General features: G+C 41.9%; 1 protein-coding gene across 1 annotated transcript in view; it reads right to left on the bottom strand.

The window, feature by feature from the left end:
• Positions 1-17,771, bottom strand: part of LOC103384527 (IQ motif and SEC7 domain-containing protein 2-like) — a 69,121-nt gene that overhangs the window by 8,506 nt on the left and 42,844 nt on the right. The window contains exons 3-8 of the mRNA XM_017035863.2: positions 5,613-5,781; positions 4,569-4,736; positions 4,205-4,378; positions 3,556-3,651; positions 2,814-3,454; positions 824-1,795 (exon numbers count right to left, since the gene is read on the bottom strand). Of these exons, the coding sequence (XP_016891352.1) occupies positions 824-1,795; positions 2,814-3,454; positions 3,556-3,651; positions 4,205-4,378; positions 4,569-4,736; positions 5,613-5,781 (2,220 nt within the window). The remainder of the gene's footprint in view (positions 1-823; positions 1,796-2,813; positions 3,455-3,555; positions 3,652-4,204; positions 4,379-4,568; positions 4,737-5,612; positions 5,782-17,771) is intronic.

A 17,771-nucleotide genomic window follows, 5' to 3' on the forward strand; every position in this document is an offset into this window, starting at 1 on the left:
ATAACGCCCGCTTGTGTATAGGGATCTGTGGGGGCGGTCAGCTGCAGAGAGGTGGGCAAAGGAGCGGGGTGGTGGTGACACAGTCGATCCAAATGGTTGCCTATATTTTTGAAGTCAGGTTGATAAGGAATCGATAAGTGATACTGTTGATAGAACCATAATTGATTAATTCTTGTCAATTTCCAACAAGACTGTTTAAAGATTTCTGGTTTTACAGAAAGATTTAGGGATAACCGATAATATCAGCCAACCAATATTATCAGCCAATATTTGCATAATTTGATAATATCGGTAAAAATTGTTATCGGTTTTTCCTCCAAAAATGAATACCCGGCAACAAAATGCCTGGGTTTTGCCCAGATGATGTGACCTAAAAATGCAAACCTCCAACCCAAACCGCTGCACATGTCGGTATCGATTAACATCGGAATCGGAAATTAAGTGTTTGGACAATATGGGCATATCATATATCGGAAAATAGTTAACATCCCTAGAAAGATTTGTTTCTATTTGATCGACAGTAATGAGTCTTGCGTAAGCCTTGCATAAACTTCGGTGAGGGGGTAAAAGCACTTCGTTGTGTGCAGTGGTGTGTTGTGTCACAATGAAAAATAATTCACTTTCACTTTCACTTTCAATGTGAAGATAATAAAACTGGCTGTAGACATTTTCCTGCTTGGTGTCCTCACTCAGGTTGGGGTTGCTAAGATGACTTTTTTAAGGGTCTTACTGGCAGGAATGTTTTCATAAAAGCACGCTGAGCTGAGAATCTGATAAGACGTCTTTCTCCAAACTCTCCTTTGAATTCCTGCTCCACACTCACTTGTTAAACAGGTTGAGTCCAATGCGGTACTGTCGCCGCTGAACTACATCGTTGTTGAAGGCGGGTGAGTCCCAGCTTTGGCGACTCTCCCTCTGATAGGTCTGCTTCCCCAGAGTGGCCCCGGCCATGGGCTCTCGGAGGCTGTCGCGTGACGAGGAGCCGGAGCTGCAGTTGTTAACGGTGGTATCGTCGTTGGAGTTGGTGGTGGTGGAGTTCACGCTCTCATTGTCTCCGTCGGAGCAGAGCACGTGGTGTTGGTGGTGATGGTGGTGGGCAAGGTGGTGGAGGTGAGGGAGGTGCTGCTGCTGCACTGCATCCATGTTTTGGAGAGGGGACGAAGACAGCGGCGAGGGCGTTAGCGGCGGTGGCAGCGGTAGAGGGGAGAGAGGCGGCACGGACGAGGGCAAGGGGGAAGACGGGGGTTCTGGGTAAGCGTGGGGAGGGTGGTGGTGCAAGTGGTGCAAGTGGTGGTAGTGGTGTTGGGCGTAGTGGTGCGCCTGCTGCAAGTACGAGGGGCTGACGCCACCGCCGACGTGGCTGTGGTGCATGTGCATCAGGTGTGGCTGGCTGTACTGGTGCGGGTGGTGGTGGAGGATGGTGGGGAGGTGAGGTAGAGGCGAAGGATGAGGAAAAGGATGAGGGTGAGGGTGAGGGTGAGGTTGGGAGGGTTGGAGCGGATGGGAGGGCAGGGTTCGAGCCGAGGGCAGAGGCAGGGGGACGTTGGATGGACTGCGGGTTTGACCCTGAGCCGTAGCGACTGAACGGCCGTTTGGTTTGTGTTTGATGGTTCCCTGTGGAGACTCAGTTTCGCTGCTCCCTCCTCCGCCTCCTCCTCCGCCACCTTGTCGCTCGTCCTCTCCACTTTCCCCCTCACCTTCTCCTCCCCCTGTCCTCCTCTCCCTCTCTGTTCCTCGCTCAACTCCTGAAGGCTCCTGCTCATAAACCAGGCGCCCAATAGAGCCTCTCTCTGACCTGTGGATACAAAATAGGTTCATGTTGAGAGATTCCAATAACCAAAGAAGATACTTTTTTTTCTTTTTAGTAAATGACATATGTTAGTGTCTCTTTTTCTGCACAATATAAATCCAACAATACATCACCAAACGATGTCACATAAAGAATGAAATTACATGTAATGTTCTACAGCAGGGGTGTCAAACTCATTACTACCAGGGGGCCACATCAGCAATACAGTTCCTGTTGAAGGGCCGGTTGTAACTGGAAGACTGTATAGATCAGGGGTCCTCAACCCCCGGTCCACGGACCAGTACCAGTCCATAAATCATTTGGTACCGGGCCGCAGTGGGACGCAGTGAAGAAATGTACTTAATTTGAAATAATTTACTTCATTCGAAGAAAGTCCAGTCATATCCATTTACTTTCTTTAGTTAAAGATAATCTGGCAATGTTTCAAAATAATAGGTCATTCAGACTCTGATACAAACAAAAAGATGTTTTATTTCGAAATTTTAATGATCCTTCGATGCTCAGCACCTTGCTACCAGTATGTAGTAACGGGTGGTACTGGCTGACCAGTCCTTGGAACAAAAAAGGTCAGGGACCACTGATATAGAACTACTCCATTACAGACTAATACATGTTTCTGCAATTGATTATTATTTGATTGATTATAAAAACTTTTAATTTCTCAGGTTAGGAAACTCTGCTGCATGGACTTTACTAAATGCTTTTTAAGTTCCTGCGGGCCACACAAAACGGCTCGGCGGGCCGCATTTGGCACGTATGATCTAGGACATAAAAACATCAGGAGAGTCTGATTCAATGTATTCGCAGGTTACAGTGTGAAACCTGGGCCTGTTTAGTTGAACACAGCCGTAATATACATGCAGGAATGAAAGAAAGACACAAGACAAAGACAAATTACTATAAATAAATAAATAATAGCTTAAGACCAATTCATTGAATTTTTAAAATTCTAAAATATTTGATGCGTGTTTTTTGTAACAGCTCTGTGAATGGCGGTGCTTACCTGTCACTCATGTCCACCGAACTGTCACTAGGTGGTTCAATAGTGAGCACAGGCAGGTGTCCTCCTCCTCCTCCTCCTCCTCCCCCCGTCCCCACCCTCCCCCTGTACTCCACTCTGCACTCTGTACAGGGTGTGCTGCTCCTGCGGCTTGTGCTGCTGCCTCCCTCAGTTTCCCTACTGTCCTCTCTCACTCCTCCGCCTCCTCCTCCTGTCCCTCCTCCCCAGTATTCTGTGTCTGAGCTGGAGGCGGGGCGGGAGAGTGGCGAGGACGGAGGGCGGGACAGTGGGGATGAAGGGAGACAGCCCTCATCCAGGTAGAGGGTGATATCGCTGAAGGAGGTGGCAGTACTGTCCTCATGCATGGCGCCACCTCCGACTACTCTTCCTCCCATGCCTCCTCCTCCTCTCCCGACCCCTCCCAGCCGCCCCACAGTGTGTTGGGGGGATGCGTTGGTGTTGCGCCACGTGCACTGTCTGTAATCCTCGTCCTCATCCTCCTCATCTTCCTCCTCTTCTTCTTCCTCCTCCTCATCCTCATCGTCCTCGTCATCGTCCTCTCCTTCTCCTCCCACATCCTGGGAGTCTTCTCGTCCTGACTGGCAGGTCAGGGAATCATCTATGGAGTCGGCCAGAGACTTTACCTGTGCAACACAAAAAGATGTTTCATGACGACTTAGCTAAACTTTTTTTCCAAGTGTATCGTAACATGTTCGTGCTTTTGAGTGGAGGCAAACGTGTTTACCTGCTTAGAGAAGGAATCGTCGGCATCTCCTGGGTCCTCTGAACCCTGCTGACCTGTTGACCCCTGACACTGCGGTGGCCGCTCGTCAAAGGAGTACTGGATCCAGCAGAAAAAAAAAAACCCATTAGAATAAAAGATTGACATCAGCCACTCACTTTCACAGAGAATTCCGTGATTTCAATCCACAGCAGATGTTCAGGTTTAAAAAAAAAAAATTCTTGGAGTGAAACCTTTTTAACAAAGGGATTATTGAATTCAACGTCATCGTATGAATCAATAAATCATTCATTTCACTAAGACTTCAACAACTATTACGGTGGTCCCTCGTTTATCACGGTAGCTAGCTTCCAAGGCCTGCCACGAGAACTGAATTTCCGCGAAGTAGCGACACAATTTTACGTCCCCCCCAAAGGGTGGTGCCATGACATCGTCCATTTTGTTGCAAAATTTGACCGATCGAACCATGTCGTCGTCCCATTCCTGTGACATCTCTTGCAGATCCAAATCCGGGATACAGTATATTTTATATATACAGTTTTCAAAAACCCGCAAAGTCGTGAATCCACAAAAGATGAACCGCGAAATAGCGAGGGACTACTGTATTAGTTTCTGAGCCTAACACATTACGTTTGTGTGTGAATGATTGTACCTGCATCCTCATGTTGGACAGGATAATACGTCGGGTCATCCTGCTCTCTGAGGCGGAGCTTCGGAGCCTCTCAAAGTTCTTGTTCATGCGGTACTGTCTGAAGGCTGTCTGGATGGTCCTGGCAGCTCGCCGAGACACAAACGGACCGCCATACTTCCTCTCCAACATTTCCACCTACCAAATTATACGCGGAACAAAACACAGTTAATATAAAACAATTCAAGCACTTTTTTTGTAGTCTGAATGCTATTACAACAACTCTAATCTGGACCATCACAGTCCTGTGCTGTTTATTCTGACATGGCCTCAATTTAATATTTACTGTGGTTACAGTGCGGTGCAGGAAGGGAGCGCTCAGCTCTACCTTTTTGTCCTGGAGGTCCGTCGAGAGCTCATAGCTGTCAGACAGAGCCTTGCAGCGTTTGCTCTCCTCCTCCTCTTGCTTACGGAGCGCCAGGCTGGCTGGCTGGTGTCGGCTGCGCTGAGCCCAGGCCAGGCTAGCTGGGCTGGGGGGAGATATGGGAGAGCTGCCCTGAAGCAGGAGGAGAGTAGAGGATAGGAGGAAATTAGAAAAAAACATTTTAGATGAGTTGTCCAAAAAGGTGGATTGGTTGGATGCAGATGTGTGAAGGAACAAAAAAATTTTTTTTTAAATGATCACACTTTCCAAAAAGACTCCCCACGTAATTTCTATTCAAGTTGAGCTGTAATGCAGCTCTCCAACACCAAAGTCCATGGAGAAACAACTGGAATCTCCCCGGGACACAGAAGCTTCTGGTCTACTGCTTCCTCCTGTGCTCGGTTTATTCTGAGGTAAATCTAAATTTAGCAGTATAATAACCTAAACCACAAATGAACGCTGTTCAACTTAACAATCGAGAAATAGGTGGATGGAAAAACTCTGCTGTGCTGTAAAAGTGATTTTAATCCGTGGTGTGGAAATGAGCTGTTTACAAACTTCAGTTTTCTGTACTGATATCAATGCTGAACTTTTATTATTATTTATTACTAATATCAGGGATGGCTTGATACAACTTTTTCATGTCCGATACCGATACTGCAACCTGGAGTATCTGCCGATACTGATATCAATCGGACGGGCTATAGTTTTGTTGAATGTCTGTTCCTGAAATTCCATTTCCTTCAGCATGCCGTGGGCTGCCGCTGCTGAGGCGATAGTGTCGCTGTTGCGCATTGTTACGTCGAGCATTTGGGCTTAGATATCGGCTCGGACGGGCTATAGTTGTTTTGTTGAATGTCTGTTCCTGAAATTTTGATATTGATTTAATAACGATCCTAACTTTCTAGTTATTATATGTTGTTTTCTGATAATGTGTATGGCCTCTTTTGTTGCAATCTATAAACAAATTTTTTCTTTCGTTTGTTTGTTCATGTTAAAGGTAAGTACCTGAATGAGTGTGTGTGGGACACCAAGTGGCCTCCTGATGGAGGAGGAGCTGCTGGGGTCACAGGGGCTGGAGAGAGGACTGTTGCTGTAGAGGTATAAGGGGGGCAAGTGGCCAAAGGAGGAGTCAGCATATGTGAGCGACTCTGGACACTGGGAGTCACCCTCCACACTGACAGAAAAAGAAAGAACGACAGCTTTTATCATCTTGATTATGTTCATCACATCAGATCAAACTAGGTCAGTTTTTCAGGAAACCTTAGAGAAAAAAAAAACATTATGAAAACAACATGAAACAGAATGAGGACAAGGAGAAAAAATGCAACAGGAGGAGAAAGAGAGAAGATGAAAACTGCCTGGCCTGAGAAGAACAGGAAAAGACTAGATCAGATCATATCAAACGATACAAAACCATCCATCCATCCCAAGACATTGACTCATTTATTATTGATTAACAATGTTAAGACGATATCAGGGTGCAGTTTTTGTCTAGGTCAGGGGTGTCAAACTCATTTTCACCAGTGGGCTAGGTCATCAATACAGTCCCCCTTGAGGGGGCAGCTGTGAATGACGACTATGTAACTACTACGTAACATATTAATACACGTTTCTGCAATTGATTCTAATTGAAGTTACCAATATTGTACACTGCTCTGTGTAAAAAAAGTTAAGAAACTCAGCAGCATGGATTTTATTATTACTTTTTAAACTCCTGTGGGCCACACATAATGACTATACGGGCAACATTTGGCCTGTGGGCCTTGAGTTTGACACATGGTCTAGCTACTCTGTTTTTTGTGGCACTTCAAAACCATCATCTGAGTGACTTATTCTTGTCTTTTTTTTTTTTACATTTTCAACATAGTCAAATGATTCGTAGAAATGTTTTCTTTTTTACTAAGGCATCTTTAACGCGTATTTCTCAGTGTTAAACAGTTATACAATACAATTATATTCACAGTAGTGTTGTAGAATGGCGACAAAGAGCAAAGTGAACGAGAGAGATGCTACGATGCATGAGCCAATCAGTGTGAGGGACAGAAGAGTGTGCTCAATTAGCCAATAGTGCACGTAGTATGCATTATATTAGCCAATAGCGTGCTGTGTACGATCTCCTCTAGGTAAACAAAACTACCAGCGACTGTTCGCGAATGCGAGAATCCACATTTTTTAAGGCCAAAAAAAATCTGATTAAAAAAGGAAGAACCACGATATAGAGAGGGAACATTTTTATAATGATACATTTTAATCTAAACTAATGATTAGGCCAACAATAAGAACCAATCAATAAACTGACATTGTTTCACAGTTTTGTGACGCAAAATGTTATTCAATACCACTATTTTGTTAAGACAGAAAATATGAAGAATAAATGAATCAGAACTCATTTCTGAGGCTCTCTACTGTATAGGCTAAGGTCTAAAGCACAACAACATTACAAATGAATAATCCTGAATGCAAATTGAATTAAAAGAAGGTATCATTAGATTCAACATCAAAGAGGCTTTTCACTGTTGATCTGAGATAATGCGATGTTGGCAGAGAAGAAGCTAATGTGGGCACACCCCCACACTGACACATACATGCTGTGTTAGCTGTGACTCACCCTCATGTGACTCACTCAGTATGTGTGTGTGTGTGTGTGTGTGTAATGTACAAGCTGAAGACAGGGATGATGTGGCATTTTCATCCCCGAAACCTTGATACATGTATTGATATATTTTGTTGTTTTACTTGAACATGCACGCAGCAGTCATAAAACCCAGTGAGGCACTGCTGTAACATCTGCACTGTAGCCAACCGCCAACTGTTTTCTCCCCCATCACTCTCCCACACCGAAGGCTGCGGAGGGAATCGGTCCGTCTGCATCACAGAACAAAGACGCTGTTGATCCACTACAGTATTAAAATCTTTCTGTACCACAAACCATACCACACGGGTGGTCTTTGAGTGAGTGAGTTACAAACTTTCCCGATGAACAAGTCTGTCTAATGTTGCGATGTAGCTGTCTACATACGAATATACGGACTGTAACAGTCAGAATTATGAAATTCACCTTTAATACCTGTTGCCTGGTAACCACTGTGACAGAGCCATAGAATTAGAACTTTGTACAACACACTGTTGAGGTGGGCTCTGAGACACGATGTATTTTGCCGTGCTTTTGTATTAGCACCATGACTTAGAGTGATGGCTTCGGATTATTGAACACTTTTTCTACTTATTTGTATATGATCACTAGCAGTACTTTATAAGTCGATATTCATTTTTGATAATAAAAGACAAGAGTTGGGAAATCCAGCTTGTATATGGCTGAGTTATGCTACGGTGAATGAACTACTGTCAGGAACAAGCTGTTGCAAATGCTACGGTGAATGGACTACTGTCAGGAACAAGCTGTTGCAAAACTGTACATAAATTCACATTATATAGACACACAGATACACACACAGATACATATATTTATACTTTTTATCTGAAACCTTAATCCTTAAATTTTTTAAATGTTTTGAGAGGAACCATTACAAGTTATTCAGTTTCGGCTTCCAGCTACTTTCCTTTAGTTAGCGGTTAGCACAGGAGACATCGCTCTACATGTGAAAGGCATTTAAAAAAAGGAAGAAAAAATGGCGGCATTGTAAAGGAAGAACTCAGCAGAAAAACAACATGTATATTTTTATAATATTGAAAAGAGGAAAAACCCTATAGTCCACATCAACATGCTTAAAATATACACAACCGTTTATTTTGCACATCTGTCTAGTCTCACCAGGTTTGATATCGTAGAAGTAAAAAAAAACCCCCATCGTGAAGAATGAACAATGTTTGTAACTGAAAAAGAACGTAAAGGCACGTGTAAAAATACTTCATTTTAAGTTGGAAATTTCTCACTAATATCGTCATACAAACATAGTAACAACGTATTTTTTGGATTTGTCACGCTGCATTTCTACTGCTGCAGATCAGCATGTGAAATTTTAATATCCAAGCCGTCGCTTAGAGGGGCAATAAGCGGGGGTGGGGGTAATAATGACTTAGAATCTATCAGTAGCGTTGTGCTGAGACCTGCAAGTATTACAACAGGAAACACACACTGACAATAAACACGTCAGTAGTTATTAGGATTTCAGGTTCCTGATCAATATTCTTTCTATGACCAATTAGAACCTTCTCTGCCCTGTAGGCCTACACTGCTCTATATTAGGACACAGAAGAGAGCTGTGTGTCAGCGAGGCCCAGTTTAACTAGGCCTTGTTTTACCAGAGAGAGAGGGAGAGAGAGAGAGATGGGGATAGATAGACATTCAGATGGGGGGTGATAGATAGAGAGAGAGAGAGAGAGAGAAATAGAGAGAGAAGATAGATAGATAGATATAGATAGATAGATAGATAGATATAGATAGATAGATAGATAGAGTGTGTGTGTGTGTGTGTATGTGAAGTAAGGCTCATTATCCAAACAGGCACCAAATGGCACCAAACCCTGAGGCATGGAGTGGCAACAACACATTTACCTCCCTCTTTGTGTCTTGTTTATCCCTACAGATGGTCTTGTGTGTGTGTGTGAGAGAGAGCGAGAGAGCGAGACGGTGTGTGTGAGCGCGTGTTCGTTGTAAACATGTTTTCAGGTTTTTCCTCTGGTTTTAACAGTCGTACCAGCCAAACTGAGCGGGCCAAGTCGAACCAAGTCATTTTAGTTGCATCATTACTCCTCTCCCCCACTTCCCCCCTTTACTTAAGAAGGACTTAAAGTGACAGAGACCTTGAAAATGTGTGCTGATCCGGCAAACAAATACTCCATAACAGCTTTTTAGTACAACCGCCTGCCCACCGGTAAAACCAGTGTTGTGTGTTGCTGAGTTCGGTGCGTTAATGCCCTCAAATAATAACTTAATAGTAACAAAAACAAACAATCCTGACAAGAAATTATACAGCAGTGATAAGCAGTCAGCACAATCTAGTGCTTTTTGGTTTCAAAAAACAAATGAGCGTGAACTACGGTGGTGGCATTGAAGATTCAGAGAGACCCTCCCTGGAGGATGACATAATGATGCAAACTGATTTGAATACTGAGGATGGAGGGGAGGACCATGTACATGGAGGTGAACGTTTCCACTTTGGTCCAGAAATAGGCTCGACCAGCTACAGTACATGATAAACAATAGTTCAAAAGTATCATTATGCAATTTAACCAATGTTAACGGTGTAAAAATTACATCGTTTTCAAATCAAAATGGCGCACACACATCCACATACATATGGCATATGGATAATTAATTGGCATCTGGCGATCCATTTGTTTCCCAAATATGGTCCAACATGACAGCCATACATTAGAGGAAGTCTAAAATCAACGCTCAATCTTAGACTTCAGTCATACAGTATGTCCTGTTTTAGTATTCAAAAAAACTTCTGAATTTCTTTATTATAGGGTGAGATAGCGACTAAACTCACTGTGGGTCCCTTGGATTTAAAATTAACCCACAACCCTATAACATCTCTGATGCAGAGGAAACACCATAAGAAAAAATTGTTATTTTAATATTTGATTCTTTGTATCTATCTATTCATCCATCCATCCTCCATCCATCCATCCACCCATCCATCCATCCATCTACCCACCCACCCATCCATCCATCCATCCATCCACCCACCCATCTATCTATCCATCCATCCATCCATCCATCTATCTATCCAATCATATCCAATCATCCAATCATCGATCAATAGTTAGATAGACAGATAGATAGACAGATGTTTTATCTCTCCTCTACCAAAAAGGCGAAATGCAACCGAAAATAACGCAACTCTGTTCTAACGAGTTGCGGGAGGAAAATCTGTGTCTCTGATCTGGGAGGGGAAAAAAAAACAGACACGATCTTGTAAACCTAGTCAGACAGCCACAGTTTAAGTGACAGATTTTAGATGCTGATTTGCATGTAAGAACACACTCATAGATGTGGGCTGAGTGAAGGCTTGCCCAGTGTCAAACGTGCCTGCTGCTGGGACGTGCTGTTTCTTTCATTCACAATCCAGGGCTCGTCTGAGTGAGCTGAGCTGCTTATTAATGTAAAGTTGGTGACTCGAGCGAGCACCGATCGGTTCCTGCCATTATAATGTACCAGTGGAAGTTGGACTTTGTTCTGCTTTGCATTAACAAGGTTCCCATTGACGCCCCTTAGAAAATACATGGTTACACAGATGTACCATTTGGTATGCGCATGTATTTGAACCAAACGATTTGGCACAAATACATGTAGCTTTAGAGCCCTAATATATATATATATAATTGACTTACACCATGAAAGGTGAAAAGAAATACGGGATAGGGCAGTGGAGGTGAGAATAAATATTTGATATTTGAGTGCATATAAACTTTGATTCTCTTATATATAATAAATATAATATATTATATTTCACTTATACAGTGCTACCTTGAGATTCGAGCGTCCCAACATAAGAGTATTCCGAGATACGAGCCAGCATTCGAGTAAACTTAGCATGAAATTGTATGATCGCAGTACATCCCATTATTGTGCCATCCCAAATTAAACAATTAAAAACTTTAAAAAACATTGTTATTAGCACTAATAAGGTTTTTTTTAGAAGGCCGGAAGGGATGATTTTTTTTTTTCTGTTATTTCTTATGGGAAAAAATAATTTGAGATACGAGCACCTTGAATTACGTTGGAACCGATTATGCTCGTATCTCAAGCTATTTCTGTACATCCAGCCGCTGACCCTGCACCAACCCACAGACATTCCCATAACTACTACCTTTTCTTTTTTTAAAACCTGTATTTCAACTTAATTAATCAGGTTTAATGGTTGTGGTAGATCTGGCTTATTGACTGATTATTACTGCAGTTTGATTTTCTGGCTGGTGAGCCAAAGGCAGTTCTCAACCTTTGGAGAACAATAAAGTTTAAATGTAATCTGATATAATAATAATAATAAGACTTTAATTTTAAATAACTTAAAACTTTGAAAAAAAAGTTGCCTAAAAAAAAAGAACATGTTCATAGCAGCGTCCCCTGTCTGTCTTCCTCACACCTCAGTCCCCATTTTGCTCAACACCATCTTCTTGTATCATCCTCATTTAACCTCACATCATTCTTGGCCTTTCTCTCCTCTTTTTTTTGCTGTTTTTGTCCTTTTTATTATCCTCCCACCTCCTCTCTATCTCTTCACACCTCCAGTCACTCCTACTGTTTCTGCTATTTTTACCCCCCCACCGCCCCTTCTCCACCGTCCATCCTCTTCCTGGCCTACGCCCTTTTCAGACTGCCACCAATAGCATTAGCAACAACATCAACAACAGCATATTTGCTGTGTGTGGCCTCTGCTGGACACATTTTGGCATCAAAAGAGAGAGAGGGAGAGTGAGAGAAAGAGAGGGATCGGGAAAGACGAGAGAGAAAAGGAGGGAAATAGAAAGAGAGAAAGGGAGTAAGGGTTTATTTTTAGTGATGCAGAAAACCAATAGAACACACAAAAACACCAGACACTGCAGTGTTTTTTTGCCACGGCTAAAGCACAGTGATTGGCTGTGGTCCTGAGCTGCTTCACTGTCCCAAATATTAACAACGAAGAACAAAAAGATTGGTTTGTGTTTTAAATACTTCCGCTGCTTTCTTTTACATGTGTTATCACAGTTAATAATTTAAAAAAAAAGTCCTTCTAAAACAGATATTTTATTATCTTTGTTTGACATGCAAAGCCAAAAATGATGAGCTAAAGCTGTACTTCATAAAGTTTTGGGGGGTTTCCAGGGTAGTATTGGACAAAATGGCTGCCAGAATAATTTCGCTACCAACCGATTTGGTTTAATATCATAGGAAGTCTTCAAATAAACGCGGCTCAAGACAAAGCTACAAGAGAAATGGTAACACTGACTTTAGACCCCACCTGCAGATTATTTGTAATGAGATCTGAAGCACCCAGATTGGATCTTAAAAATGACATGAATAAACGGAGACGCTCCTTTTCAAATCACACGAGGAAAGAGTTGAATGAGTTCAGAGGAGAAATCGCTCAGAAACATCCGTACCAAAACCAGAGGGACTGAGGCAAAACAAAAAAGAAAAACATTACAGAGTGGAACAACGTGGAAAAGGAAGCTTTAATCCAAATGTTAAAAAAAACCCACAAGGTTCTGCAGGTAAAGGTAATCAAGCTAGAAGAACACACTCACGTCGAAACAATGTCTGTAATCTCTGTATATACTGCACACTGGAGCAACATCAGGGGTCCAATCTGTCAGACTTTGAGACTAAGCTAAGGAATTGCAATTCACGAAAGTGCACTTTATTACCACTTCCAAGTGCACACAAAGTGCACCTCCAGCATCCTTGGTGGTTTGCTTCAACGACTTCTGAGAATGATGGAGCAAGGTATTACACGCAGGAAGGAAAAAGAGCGAAAAGTAAAACAAGTTATTTTTGTATTTTTAATTTTTTAGGGTCCCCGATGCTAAGCCAACTGTTGCCAAAATTGAGAAGCGCCCCCAGAGCAGCAACCACACCAGGCCCCAAAAGTGCCAACCACCAAAGCCCTGGCCACGTCCTTTAGCTAAGTATTTAGCCCTGATCTATCCTCAAGGGTAATTTAGTGGGGGAAGCATTTGTAAAGCTTGGCCCCATGGCCAAGAGGGAATATAGAACTAAGAAAACCAGGGCTTCCAGACACCCAGTGATCCAGAGAGGTCTTCAAAAGGCAGAGTTAGGGTAACTCCACAAGCCCCTCATGAAGGGGACATCCCACCCACCCAATAATACTAAATATATATAGTAAATCTCTATAATAAGAACTGGCGTAAAACTGGTCACAATCATCATAACTTCCCCTTTTCACTTTTGCTCCGCCCAGATTAATTCAACAGTAGATGAAGTAGAAGAGAAGTTAGAGAAAGGTGTGTAATTTTTATGTCCATGTCATGATATCCTGCGGGGGTACCAGTAGCTGAAACCAGACAGAAACAGACAGAACCCAGAACCATGATTGGTCTGTTCGCAAACCAAAAGCCACTAGGACCGACCAGATCACAGCCTTAGCTCCCTTTTCCAAAAACAGTGCTCCGCCTCTAGCACTGCCAATTTAGACAAGAAGTGAGCAGCAGCTTAAATTAGATCAGCTGCAGAGACAGGATGTGTTCAGCTGTTGAGATCTTCTGCAGAGGAGGAGAAGGAGGAAAAGGAAAGATGGAGATGCTGGGTTTTCACTAAAATCTACCAACAATCTATTACACGTCTTTAGAGAATATATTTAAGTTTAACTGTTTAATCTTGTTCAGACAACTTAATTTGTGCTTTTGGTCAATAGCGCTACAAAACTACTGTGCAAATTACGTAATCTAAGGAGAAAACACTGTTCCCTCTTCTGACATTTTTGTCTACAAAGGCAATAACCAAACCAATGACGGACAACAGCGCCTCCTATTGGCTGTTCTACTGACCAATGGCATAAGAGTGGAAAGGTAACTTTAATGAAAAGGTTATTTTTGAGAATAACTTCAGAATGGACAGCAACCTTCTCTGCCAAAAAACACATTAAAAAAGAACAAAAATGTAAACAAACACATTCTAACATAGAATTTAAAACCTACTCTGCATCAGTTCTGGCAAGTTGTGACATGGGGTAACGATTATTCCACAAAGTTTCATAGTTGGGGTCCACATCCCAAATATGACAAACTAGAATAATTCCAGCCTGGACCCTGTCACACCTAAAGTAGCTCCAAAGACTGAGATCAGATGTGAGCCCAACCCGTCAACAATACATAAAAAAAAAAAAATCTGTATCTGCATCCATTCAAGATCCACCCTGCCAATCTGGTAATCCATTCCAGAGTTTGAAGAAATTGTGAGTTTGTGATTTTGTCATCAAAAAAGATCCCATACACTGTGTGTGTGACAGAACTCCACACAAACACACCTGCACACACACACACACAAAATCACGTGAGAGTCAGAGCGCATGGCAGCCTTATGTTGTTCTCGCTTCTATTTTTAAATACATCAGATGTGCTCCATGTGAGAGAAAAAAAATACAGTTCTTAACACTACGGGAAACCACATGATTTCAGCGCAATTATTGTCATCACTCTGCACTGTTCCTGTGATAATACCTGAAAATTCAAAACTTCTGTTCGGTGATCAAATCAAATAAAGCAAACAGGATATAATCACCTGGCCTATCACATCTATTTTTGACTGAATTATAGTTTCTGTTTCATTTTTATTACTGAAGCTTTTCTCGTCACTCAAGAGTTAACAAATACCTTAAAACTAGAACAAAAATGGAGAAAACAGCTTTGGTAGTATTTTTTCAATGGTTTCTCTATTTAGTGTTTGTCATTACATGAACAACTTTATGGTGTCACTCATGAGTTAACAAATAGCTTAAAACTAGAACAAAAATGGAGAAAAACAATCCTAAAGAATACCAACAATATCAGATTTTCCTAAAGATAACGATAAACAGAACTGTGGAAACAGGTCTGTTCGTGTAAGGAACAAGTCCAAACTGGCTTGTAGGGTGGAAGAACTACAAAACCTTAGACAATTGGATCAAATGGAATTCATCCAAGATGATAACTTTAAAAGAGCACTATATTTCTAAAGAGAATACCTCGACAAGGACAGAACAGGGGATAGTGTGATTGAAAGCTGAAAAGTCATTTTTATTCACTGTTATATAATTATAGAAATGATAGATTATTATAGAAAATTAGACATTGTATGGTAAACCGACCACACCTAAAATTACTACAGATTTGTTTTTGTTTTGTTTTGAAAGTCCTACTTTAGGCCTACTACTCAGACAAAACAGAGATGCGAGAGGTATTCTGGGTTCCACAAATGGAACAAATGTATGTTCATGAAATTAGCTGAAATGCCAATACATTACATTAAAACTTTCTTGAATTTAGAAATGTATCTGAAAGAAATGAACCGGACCAAAGACCTGGCCGATGCAAATTGTAGACCATATTGTTTTCAAAGATATAGTCTTTTCCTCTTTTTACCCCTAAAGTTAAGTGTTTTTTTTTCATATTCGTTCCTGAAATTTGGACCAATATTAGGCCGATAGCGAGTCGAGGTATCGTTTTGAGTCATCCCTAGTATAGGTGAAAGGATTTAACAATTAGAATAATGCCTTGCCTCCTACTCAACCGATAAACGTTGCTAATGACCCTATGGAGAAACTTAATAGAAAAGATAATACATTTTTAAAAACTTACACTGACGGTATAATTGACATTTGTCAAACAATGTAATGCTCCACAATGTTCAATGTCCAAGAATACTGCATCTTCAAGGATGCAAAAAAAATAATGTAGGATTAAACAGAGATAAACATGATCAAAAGCCCTCTAAATTTTGGGATCCTGTAGTAACTGCATTTAATTCTGACCACACCCATCATCAGAGTCTCTAGAGATCTTCAGCAATGGTCCTGTCTTTAAACCAGCAACTCTTCCTTAACTGCGCTTAACTCATTCGGCCATACTGAAGTACAAAAACGCAAATGCACACATTTCTATTACAGTTACTCTGGTAATATCGGATTAAACAATGTGCTTCCACGGCTGATACAGACTGCTTACAGCCATCAACGTCAGGGCTGAGATTAGCATCAATGTCACCTATGCAGGACTTCAAACTCTTCCTCTCTGGATAGCCTTTTGTGCGAGAAATGTGATAAAACACCTGCTAAAATAACGATTTCTTGTGAAGCAGTTAACCTGCGTTTGTGCAGCTGTAATCTAAGGAATCTCCAGAGTTACATAAGAATGCTGGGTGGAGAGAAAGAACTCCCGGCCTTGAAATGCTACAGTGATGTACTAGGCACAGGGGGTTTCCATTTTGCTTCACACAAAAATATAATTCCTCCTACGCAGGTAAAAATGGTAGATGTTAATCCTCATATTTTATTTTTTGCTTTCTATTTTTTTTTCTGTATTCATGACACTTCTGTCACTAGGTAGTTACTATTGGACTGGCTCGTAACGCATGTTAGCCATCAAGGAGCTGCATGCGGTCCTTGAGCCACATGTTCATCACCATGGCTGTAATGTCACAGACAATTTAGCCTCTGATAAAATCCCATTCAACATCGAGAGGAGAAAACACAGCAGTTCTTTTTCCAACTGCATTTAGAACATTGGCAGGTGTTAATTTCAAGGCCTGTGAGTCTGACACACACGTGCACATCACACACGCCCAACCACAGACACACAAGCGTTTTGCATTTGCTAAAGTGGAGAAGTTAAAAACACACACACACACATACAAACACCAATCAACACACAGTTGGTTGCAGCTCGTTTCTTCTACCGCAGCAGTCAAGCTTCCCTGGGTGGATTCAGAATCAGGGCTGAGGAGACATAATAAAACGCGATCATCCACTCACCGCCTCCACACACACACAGACACGCACACAGTGTAGCGCAGGCTAGTTAGCATTTTGCTGCATCATGACTGAGCGTCTGAAGAAGAAAAAAAAAACAGCAAAGGAAAGCAAGAAAAACCGGCAGTAAAATAAGAAACTCCCTCCTTTACAGAGGTAACATCTCAATCAACGTCTGCCTCCATCTCACCGTATCTCTTGCCTCCTCTGGTGTTAGACCAACGCTACATCCACAAAATTGTGTCCAATATATCCATTACCCCTCCTCAGCACATGACATGTCCAAACCATCTCAACCTTGTCTCTGTTCCTTTATCCTGAAACTGCTAAAACTAATTTGTCCACCTGCTATGCTAATCTTTTAAAATCTCGTCCTTTCCGGTCACTCTAGGTGAAGATCTCGGTATCTTCAGCCCTCCAGTTTAGTCTTTTAAACAAAACCATCGACGCCAAGCAAAAACATCACAACTGATCTACGCTAATATTCTCGAAACATCTACTTTCACTCTGTTCGCTTCCCTTCTTAAACGCCACAGCGAAACAACCTCCGTTCGAACGTTTGGTACTGAAGTACATGTCAGTGGAGGTAAAGTGATAGTCATGTGTTTGTTAGTATGTGAGAGTGTGTGAGAGTGTTGTCAGTGTGGCAGAAAATGATCCTCTCAGTGTGATCACACTCGGGTCACATGACTGTAACTGTGACTTTTTTTTTTTTTTTCAAAAAAAGTCAAAGAGAAAGATCAGTAATGGG

Source organism: Cynoglossus semilaevis, chromosome 10, assembly GCF_000523025.1.
Source record: "Cynoglossus semilaevis isolate Cse_v1.0 chromosome 10, Cse_v1.0, whole genome shotgun sequence".
Taxonomy (NCBI): Eukaryota; Metazoa; Chordata; class Actinopteri; order Pleuronectiformes; family Cynoglossidae; genus Cynoglossus; species Cynoglossus semilaevis.